General features: G+C 55.8%; 1 protein-coding gene across 2 annotated transcripts; it reads right to left on the reverse strand.

Annotated features, from left to right (window-relative positions):
• Window positions 1-296: 296 nt before the first annotated feature.
• BAD (BCL2 associated agonist of cell death) lies at window positions 297-10311 on the reverse strand. 2 transcript variants are annotated; one of them, XM_029209302.1, is made up of 4 exons: window positions 10238-10311; window positions 9763-9957; window positions 1373-1566; window positions 297-802 (listed from the first exon to the last, which is right to left on the reverse strand). In XM_029209302.1, exons 2-4 carry the CDS (start codon window positions 9947-9949, stop codon window positions 677-679), a joined length of 507 nt encoding a protein of 168 aa, XP_029065135.1. In that variant the 5' UTR covers window positions 9950-9957; window positions 10238-10311; the 3' UTR covers window positions 297-676. The 2 variants fall into 2 exon arrangements, with proteins under 2 accessions (XP_029065135.1, XP_029065136.1); XM_029209303.1 differs by having other exon boundaries at window positions 299-802; window positions 10132-10253.
• Window positions 10312-10382: the final 71 nt, after the last annotated feature.

Below are 10382 nucleotides of genomic sequence, written 5' to 3' on the forward strand. Positions count from 1 at the left end.
CACGGTTTGCAGTGCGTGGAATTCCGGCGGCCAGCCGGCCTGCAGTTCCCAATTACCATATTAAAGATAAGGACCTGGAGGTCCCCGAGGTCCGGTCGCACTCCGCTTCCCGGAGGCCAAGCAGCCGTGGCTCTGCTCGCCGCCTCAACCCCTCTCTGATCTCGGTCCCATGATGTCACTCAGAAACAGCCTCAATTTCCCTTATATATAAAACGGGGGCATCTTTTGAAACTCTGTCAGTGCTACCGCTCCCCCTGCCCGCGAAGCCCCAAGCGACGGACATAGGAGACTCCACGGCACAGACGCGGGCTTTATTACCACATTTCTAGCGAGCATCGGCCCGCAGCGTTACCGCGGAAGAAAGCGTTCTGGCGAAGTTAGGGTTAATTCCGGCTCGCAACTGGCGAAGGCGACTGTGGCAGCCCAGCGCCGGGGGCGGGGTCACAGGGCCATTTCCAGCACCTAAGGGCGGAAAAACTTCAAAACTTCCGATGGGGGCCGAGCCCCTCCGCGGTCCTTGCACACACCGGAAGGGAATTGGGCTCTGGGTCAGACCGCCTCCTTCTGAAAGGGACGAAACAGCCTCCTTTTGCATAAGGCCTGCAGAAAAGACTTCCGCCCACTCCCAAGATGGCCGCCAGCAGCGGTTCGGAGATTCGGGATGTGGGACAGAAGGTCACTGGGAGGGGGCGGGGCCTCCTCTCCCCAAGTTCCGGTTCCACCAGGACTGAAGGAAGCGCGTCCAGCTGGGGCTTTGTCGCATCTGCGTCGCTGTGCCGGCGCTGTTCGGGCGAGGAAGTCCCTTCGGGGTGGGAGAAGGAAAGGGTTATGTGAATTAGCTTATCCTGGCACCTCGAGCCTGGCCCCTCCGCTTCCGGAATCCCACCGCCAAGTGAGATCACGGGGGAGATAAAGACAATAGCTGGCAGCAGGCCCTGTACCGAGATCCCAGACCCTCCATGCCGGGGGCGGGAAGAGAGGATGCCTAGGACCCTGTAAGCGCCAGAGCTGGAAATCTGGCACCTGGACGATGGGACAGTAATTCGAAAATTAAAGAAGGGGTTCCGAAATTGAGGTCCAGGAACCCGGATATCCGAAAGAGGTCGGTCAGGAGCACAGATGCCAGCATGCCCCGCGCTCAAAGGATTTGGGGAACGCAGGAGCCTTGGCCTTCTGGAGCGGGGTCTGGGTTGCAGATCCCGAAGTGCCCTGGGACTCGGGAAAGGACAGGCTGGGGGGAGGAGTCCCGAGACCGCAAATCCCGACATGCAGTGGGACTCGAATGGGACAGCCCAGTGGGAGGAGCCCCGGGAGTCTAGGTCCCGGCATGCCCCGGGACTGCGGTGCCTTGTGCGCCTCGGCCGGAGCTCACCTTGAAAGAGCCGTGGAACTCGTCGCTCATCCTCCGGAGCTCGCGGCCATATCGCCGTGCAGCCCAGAGGTTGGGGGGCGCCGAGCGCGAGCGGCCCCGGAAGGGGCTGGGCTCCTCCTCCTCCGTCCCTTCTTCATCCTCCGTCCCCGCGGAGTAGGAGCTGTGGCGACTCCGGGTCTCCACAGCCCCAGTGCCTGCAGAGAAGGTCAGGGGGTGGGGACGACGTGAATCTCAACTCCTCTGTGCCCCCAGCTCTGCCGAAGCCCTCAGCATTAGCTCCGTCGGCCCGCTGTGGTCTTTGCGTGCACATCACTCTACCTCTCAGAGCCCCAGTTCCCTCCTAAGGGAAGCTCACGGGGCTTTTGTGAAGATTCGAATTAACTTCTCACTAATCCCACAAATCTTAATTGAGCCCCAATAATGGGCCAGGCCCTTAGTGTATAAAATGACTTTCCTCTGTGCCTGGCACAAAATAAGGGCATAAGAACTAGTAGTTAGAGCTGCAAGTGCGCGATGCTGGGGCTTCCCAGCAACCCCCTGGGCCGGTAGCTCTTTCCTCAGCCCCATTCCCCCGCAGAGGAAACCAGTCCCCTGGATGAGGAGGTCGCCCCAGCCAGGCGACCTGCAGCTGACCTGCTGGGGTCCATTTGTTTCACTGCTGTGGCCTACAGGAGACCTTGGGCCCCCAGAGAACAAGAGCCTGTCAGCAGCGTGTCTGTACCTCTCACAGCACCCACTTTGGAGAAATTGTCCAGAAAGGTCTGTTGACTTTAGGTAATACTTAGGGAGCACTTGCTGTGTGCTAGTAGGCCCTGGGCATTACTTCATTATCCTCCTAACCATCCTGGGAGGTGAGTACTAACATTGCTTCCACTTTGCAGATGAGAAGACAGAGGTTTAAGAGAGGTTAAGACTTGCGCAGGGTCCCACAGCTGTGAAGCTCTGAGGCTAGAAGTCCCTAGAGGTTTGTTGGAATCCAGAGTCCAGTGATTATCCATCGAGCTACACTTCTTCCCTTGTCCAGCTGCCCTTCAACTCCCTGCACCTGTGCCCTCACCTCCCTGTGGGGATAAACGTAGTCCTTACTACCAGTGACTGCATAAGGGTCACATAAAGAGCTGGAAAGTGCTTTGTAAGCTGAAAGGGCGTGGTGGATCATTATGCAAAGAGGTGTGTCCTGAGTTTGACCGACCTATGTACTGTGTGCCATCTCCCGAACTCCTGCCAACCCCACCCCCATACGCAGTCCAGCAAAGACCTGGAACACTCCCAGGAGCAAAATCCAGAGCTAAGTATAGAGTGAAAGACAGGCATGGAAGAAGTGCAGGGGGCCAGCGTCCACAGGGAGGCGTTTTGGAGAAAGTAAGATCTAGACCAGGTCTTGAAGCCAGGGGTAACTGTCTCATCCCCTCCCAAAAGGCCTGTGGGTCAGCTCCAGGGCTGCTGGGCCTCCAAGGGTCCCATCTCCAGACACATGGCTGAGAAAGCCAAAAAGGGAAGAGGGGGCTGGATCCAGAAAGGCCTTGGCTAAGCGGGTGGTCGGAGCTCCTGGGCGTCACCAAAGCCTGAGGTCAGGTAGGTAGGGAGACCATAAAGCCTTTGAGGAGTGAGTTGGCAGTGGGGAACGGGCAGCTAAGTCAGCAGCTGGGATTGGGGGTGGGGGCTAAGGAGCTGAGAGCAGCAAGAGCCCTGATGAGAATAGGCCCATCTGCAGAGCGCTGACCAGTTCCATGAGGCATGGGCAGCAGGGCCGGGGTCCCCACCACCACCTTCCTGCTTTGTGACCTGGGGCCTTTTCTTTAATCCCTTGGGGCCTCAGTGTAGTCCTCTGTGAAATGGACCCCAGACCCCAGGACCTCCACGAGAACGAATGACACAGGGAGAGCACCCAATTCTGCATTTTTCATGTCCTGCAGGCTCCCAGCTTCCCAGTGAAGCAGAGGCCAAGTTCTCCCTATTTCACACATGAGGAAGTAGAAGCACAGAGAGGTTAGGAACTTGCCCAGGGTCGCACAGCTGGTACACCTTGCCCGGTCACTTAAATGCTCAGGAACCATCAGCTATTATTTTCCTTTACCAGCACTAAGAATACACACACCTCCACACTTGCCAGATGCAAGGCCCAAGGGTCAGAAGATGAGTGATTGGCAGGTGGGCACTGCACCCTTGCCTAGGAATCAGAGCAAGCAGAAGAGCACTCGCTGTGTCAGGTTGGAAGTGCGCTTCGTGTGTATCAATTCCTTACGTCCTCATCACATCCTATGAAGGAGGTTACTCCCTGTCCCCATTTTACAGAGGAGAAAACTAAGGCACAGAGAGGGTAAGTAACTTGCCCAAGGTCACACAGCTAGTAGATGGCAGAGCTGGGATTCCAACCCAACCAGTCTGGCTCCTGTGCCTGTGTGCTTAACTCTCATGCCCCCGGCTCCCCCCAGCAGCACCACGGGCCACCTTGGGGGCTCAGGTCTGGGGAGGCACCCCTGGTGCTTCTGTAAGTGCCAGCTCTACCAGCGGCCTACCCTAAGGAGTGGGGATTTTTACCAAAGCCATGGATTTAGCAAGCCAGCCATTGTCAAAATGACACTCCTAAGTGTAAACTGAACATTTAAGTGTCCTTCTGTTTACTAGAAAAAAATCTGAGGGATTTTCTGTGAACTCCCAGGGGGAAGTGGATATGCCCCTCCCACCCTATGCATCCAACCTTCAATCAGCTCTCACCCCTACATGCCCCGGGGGCACGGCAGAGGTGGCCTCTCCCAGTTTGGGGAAGGTAAGGGTGAGAGATGGGCATGGCTCCTGTCTGGTTGTGAGCATGGGTGGGTACCCAGGCCTGCCCACTCACACCATCCTTCCAGAGAGCCTGCCTGGGGCTGGGGTGGGGAATTGGGAGGGGCCTAGGGCTGGAGGTGCCCCGAGGCCCACCACCAGGCTTTAAGTTCTTTACCCATTGGGCTTCTGGGTACGTGCATGGGGCTGGACACATCCATGTTCATGCTTCTGTGAGCATCCTTGCACACTTCATTAAAACAGTGATGTTCCAGACAGTTTGAGGCAGTGAGGCTTTGCCATCAGGCAGGGCTGGGTTTGGATCCTGCTCTACCACACGTGGGTGGTTCACTTACTGCTCGCCCCCAGCAGGAGAGCAGCGTGGCACTCCTCCCTGAGCAGGTGCGCTGCCTGTCGTGTCTTGGCCGAGGCTTCCTGTGTCCCCAAAGCCGTTTGGGGTACAAAAGCCCCTTACCGTCCTGTAGAGAACATACCCCCACCTCGCTCAGAGCTGAGGAAATCAGAAAACACTAAAGCAGAGGCTGGCAAATGTTTTCTGTAAAGGGCCACATAGTAAATACTTTGGGCATTGCAGGCCACACAGTCTCTGTCACAGCTACTCAGCATTGCAGTCATAGCTTGAAAGAAGCCAGAAACAATATATACATGGCTGTGCATTGCCGTATTCCACCAAAATTGTATTTGGGACACTGAAATAAAATATTCTTCTTCTTTAGGACTTCCCCGGTGGCACAGTGATTAAGAATCTGCCTGCCAATGCAGGGGACATGGGTTCGAGCCCTGGTCCGGGAAGATCCCACATGCCACAGAGTGGCTGGGCCCGTGAGCCATGGCCGCTGAGCCTGCGCGTCCGGAGCCTGTGCTCCGCAACGGGAGAGACAACAGTGAGAGGCCCGCGTACCACAAAAAAAAAAAAAAAAAAAAAAAGAAAAGAAAAAATTGAAGTGTAGTCGATTTACAATGATGTGTTAGTTTCAGGTATACAGCAAAGTGATTCAGTTATACATACATATACATACATATATTCCTCTTCAGATTCTTTTCCATTATAGGTTATTAATCCCTGATCGGGGAACTAAGATCCCACAAGCCGAGCGTGGTACGGCCAAAAAGAAAAAAATATCCCCAAATCCTAATTTATCCCTTCCCACCTCCTTTCCCCTTTGGTAACCGTAAGTTTGTTTTCTATGTCTGTGAGTCTATTTCTGTTTTGTAAGTAAGTTCATTTGTATCATTTTTTTTAGTTTCACATGTAAGTGATATCATGTGATATTTTCTTTCTCTGACTTCACTTACTATGGTGAAGTACGAACCCGTGTCCCCTGCATCGGCAGGCGGACTCTCAACCACTGCGCCACCAGGGAAGCCCACACTTCAATTTTTTAAAAAGGAAAAACAAAGAAAGCTGAGGCAGAGTGAGTTAAGTAACCTGCTCAAGCTCGAGCTACCAGTAGAGGGGAGAGCTGAGCTTGACCCCTGCAGTCTGGCCCAGGGCCCGGCACTGGGCTGCTTCTCCCACTGCATGTCCTTCCTCCCCTCTCCATCATCCACGCACCAGCCGCCCCAGGCACCAGGCTATGCAATGGAGCTGTCACAGCACACAAGGTGGCCACAGGCCCGCCCTGGGGACACACGCCGTCCACTACAGCAGGGGTGTGGGGGCAGGGATTATGAAGAGTGACAGGACCCTGCCCATCTGGAGGGGGCAGTGGCCCCGTGGCTCTGGCAGGTCGCTGGCATTTGCGGATCTTTTATGGAAAAATCACTTGCTTTTTAGACATCGAAAACTAAGTCCAAAGTTTAAGGATGGGCATCCCTGGTGGCGCAGTGGTTAAGAATCCACCTGCCAATGCAGGGGACACAGGTTCGAGCCCTGGTCAGGGAAGATCCCACATGCTGCGGAGCAACTAAGCCCATGAGCCACAACTACTGAACCTGCGCTCTAGATCCCGTGAGCCACAACTACTGAGCCCACGAGCCACAACTACTGAATCCCACGCCTAGAGCCCGTGCTTCACAATAAGAGAAGAAGCCACTGCAATGAGAAGCCTGCGCATCGCAACGAAGAGTAGCCCCCGCTCGCTGCAACTAGAGAAAGCCTGCGCGCAGCAACAGACTCAATGCTGCCAAAAATTAATTAATTAAAAAAGAAAAGTTTAAGGAATCCAGTGCAGTCCTCTTACATGGTGGCTATTTTCTCCCCTGCAGGCCTCCTCATGGCTGGACCTGGAGCTGGGATAGGCATCCCCTTGGCTTATTGCTGCTTCAGACCATTCTCACTCCCTCCTCCACAAATCTAGTTTCTTGGGCTGTGCCACCCTTCCCACTCTGGGCCTCAAGCACCCACCGCCCACAGGGTGGGCCCCTCGTGGGTGCAGGAGATTACTGGAGCTCCCTGCCGTTCTCTCCCCAGCCACTCCCTTAGCCGCTCGTGTCTTCATTCATTCATAGCACCGAAGTGGTCCTTCCCAGCTCCCTGCCTTGGCACCCCAACTCTAATGATGCTGGGACTCCTCACACTTGGCCAGCTTACACTGCACACGAGCTAAGCCCCCAGCCACCTCTCTCACTGGGCTGAGACCAGCACAGGTCTGGTTAAGGCCAACTCCCTGCCAGTTCCCACAGGCAGCTGACTGGCCAGTGGGGCTGGAGAAAAGCACAGCCGTGCCACCTCAGTTCAAATTCATGGTCACGAGACCCAGTGGCACCCTAGATGTTGCCCAGCACACCTTCCACACTCCATCCTCTAGGCCAAGACAACCACTTCAAACCTGCTCCTCTCTCCCCATCAGCCCCCATCCCTCTCCCAACCCTCACTCCTGGCTCAAGACCTGGCTTCCTTTTACCAAGAAAATGGAAGCACCCATGAGAGAGACTTCTACTAGTTCCCATGAGGTATCTCCCCCTAACCTCCACCGCTCTTAGCTGAGCCGCCCCTCCCCTGCACACCAAACTGCTCTCTCCTACTCAAGGACACCTCTCCAGCAAGCTTCCCTTCTCTTCTGCATCCTCCAGTATTTTCCTTGCTCCTGGATTACTCCATCAGCTTACAAACATGCTCTTTTGGGAATTCCCTGGCGGTCCAGTGGTTAAGACTCCATGCTTCCACTGCAGGGGGCATGGGTTCCATCCCTGGTTGGGGAACTAAGATCCCACAAGCCGCGCAGCATGGGCCCCCCACCACCAAATGCTCTCTTCATTTCCCTTTCTATCATAAAAGACATAATAAAACAACCCTTCCTTGACTCTCCTTGGGCCTTCAGCTGCCACCTGCTCCTCTGTTCCTCTTTGCCAGAGCTCAGCTGCCAAGAGGGGGTGGGCTCCCCTTTCTACCTCCAACTCTCTTCCTATCATCCCTCCCCACTTGCCACCCAAGCTGCACTGGCCCTGTGTCGAGCCCAGTGCTCTACTCGCAGTCCTCCTCCAGCGGCCCTGGAAGGAGCCTCACGGGTTCAGCTCGCCCTTTCCTTACCAGACCGCTCCCTCCTTCTCAGACCCCAGTGCTGACTCCTCCTCTCCTGCTGCCCTCTGCAGACTGGATCCCCAGGCTCAGTCCAGCTCCTCCCCTGCCTACACTGGTTCCCAGGGCCCACAGAACACTACATCAGCGACTGCCAACTTCTACAGGTATCTATCCCTACTAGAAGTCTCCACCTGGATGCCCAAAAGGCACCTCTAACCTGCTCTGGCCCAAACAGGGCTCCTGATCTCACCCCACGCCGTCTCAGTTCCATCTCAGTTAAGAGCGACTCCATCCTTCCAGGTGCCCAGGCCAGATCCCTTGCAGCCATCTTCTCTGTGCCTCATACCCCACATCTGTCTGCCAGCAAATCCTGCCAGCTGTACCTTCAAGAGAAACCCAGAGTCCAGCTGCTTACCACTTCCACCACCACCAGCCTGGCACAGATCACCATCCTCCCCTGTGGCACCGCCCCTGCCTCTGCCCAATGCAGACCCGGCTCAACACGGGGGCCCTGGTGATTCTCTCGAGGTCCAAATCAGATCAAAGCCCTCTAGGTTTTCACTCAAAGTGAAAGCCAGAGTCCTTACCTGGGCCTTCAAGGCCCTGTCCATCGGCCCCTCCCCCTCCCTTAACTCTTGATGAGTCTCCAACTTCCCTCCCCTCACTGGCCTGAACTGTGTCCTGACCTCAGGGCCTTTGCATATGCCCTTCCCTCCGCCTGCAGGTCTCTGCCTGCATCTGTCTTCCCAGAGACCTCTGCCTGGCTCACCCCTCATTGATTCTAGCCTTTGCTGAAATGTTGCTCTTACCAAGGCCCACCCTGACCACCTCAGTTAAAATCATTCCCCCGCCCCCCCCAGTACTCTGGATTCCAGTGAGAAAGTCAAGAGTGTGTCATGTAGTGCGTCATCTTCTAACGCATTATATCACTCACTACTTTGTTTCTTTGTTTATGGTTTGTCTCCCTCCACCTACTAGAATGTGGGCAACCACAAGGGCAAGGGTTTCTCTCTTCTGGTTACTGATGAACCCCTGGCAGCTGGAACATACATTCAGCACTTGACACAGAAGATGGGAAGGGACAGCCGGGTGAGGGGGTGCAGAAAGCTGTTTCAAGCAGAAAAACAGCAAGTGCAAAAATCTGGAAGTTAAAGAAAACCTGCGGAGTTCAGTGTGACAGACAGCGGGCTAGGGAGGGTTTTTTGTTCTGTTTTGTATTAGAGATTATACCCCTGACTAATAACTGAATACCAACCTTTTTGTTTGTTTGTTTCTTTCTTTTTTTTCTGGCTGCGCCGTATGGCTTGCAGGATCCTAGTTCCCTGACCAGGGATTGAACCCGGGTCCTAGGTAGTGACAGCACCTAACCAATGGACTGCCAGGGAATTCCCTGGGGAGGGGGTCTTAATAAGCCTTCCTGCTCCTGAAAATGGGAGGGCGTCAATTCGGCTTCCACAGGTGAGGGACGTGAGTTTTGTTTTCAGAAGATCTCTGTGGTTGTTCCAGGTGCCAAGGCTTGTGCTGGCCACTGGGGAGGTGGGGACTACAGAGAAATGGCCACTGCTCTCCAGGGCCCATCCTTCCATCTCAGCGCTGGGTCCCCCTCAGTAGATGTGGAGGACAGCCGATGCTTCCCCAGCCCCACACAGACCCGCTGCCTGGTAGGGCTGTCTGCCTCTTGGGGTCACCTGGCCCTGGCAACTGGCAAGGACAACCCGCGTGTGGGTGTGAGCCACAGGGCTGGAAAGAACATAGCTGGGGATGGAAGGCTGGATCCCAGGATCTCAGGGAAAGTGCTAGCCTGGGGCAGGGCACCACCAAGTCTTCTAGCCCCAAGGAAATGCCAAGCAAGTGTGACTTAAGTCGCCTCTCAGTGATTCTGTCCTGGCCCTAAGCTAAGAGCTACGTACTTTGACCACTTACTAAGCACCAGCTCTATAATTGCTTCTTAGGTATTCCTAATCATCCCCACAGCACTACATTGGTGGTGACTAATTGCTCTGTTTTACTGAGGAGGAAGCTGAGGTGCAGAGAGGTTAGGGACTTGCTTAAAGCCACCCAGTGAGTGTGGATGTGGCTGGGGTGCAGGGAGCTACTGGGCTGGAGGCCAGGTGGTTGTTTTTGGGGCAGGGGTGCCTACCTCCATGGTGGCTGCTGCTGGCTGGCTGCCCCTGCTGGTGACCAGCTTCCCCCAGGAGGCCTGGGGCCGTTTGCCGGTGCTTGCTGGGACCTGGGGGCCTGTCCCCTGTGGGGCTGGGGCCCAGGCCCCTATCTGCAGGGCTGGAGTCTTCCTGCTCACTCTGCTCAAACTCTGGGATCTGGAACATGCTCTGGGCTGCGGGGGTAAGATGGTAGGTGGTTAGGGCACAGCTGGGGCTAACGGGGGCCGGCGGTGGGGGGGGGCACAGGCATCCCTGGCTCCCTCTCCCACCTCAGAACCCCAGGTCCACCCTGCCTCCCAGGCCCCCATCTGTCCGTTGAGTCTGGCACAGCAGGAAGCTCAACCTACCCACCCAGGATCTAAATCTCTCAGAGCCCTGGGGCGGTACTGCAGCCCCAGGCCCCTACCCAGGCCTCGGCCAGACCCGCCCGTGGTGACGGCACACAGGTCTCACCCCAAGCCCGATCTCGAGGCCCCTGACCCAGGCCCGCCGCGTCCCTCTAGCACCGAGGGAGCCCGGCCCTAGTTGCCTGGGCAACGGGAACTGTCACCGACACGGCCCAATCAGCTCTCGAAATGTCACTAACTGGCCAGCAGGC

This window comes from Monodon monoceros, unplaced genomic scaffold, assembly GCF_005190385.1.
Source record: "Monodon monoceros isolate NGI ecotype Baffin Bay Population unplaced genomic scaffold, NGI_Narwhal_1 Super_Scaffold_7, whole genome shotgun sequence".
NCBI classification, from domain to species: domain Eukaryota; kingdom Metazoa; phylum Chordata; class Mammalia; order Artiodactyla; family Monodontidae; genus Monodon; species Monodon monoceros.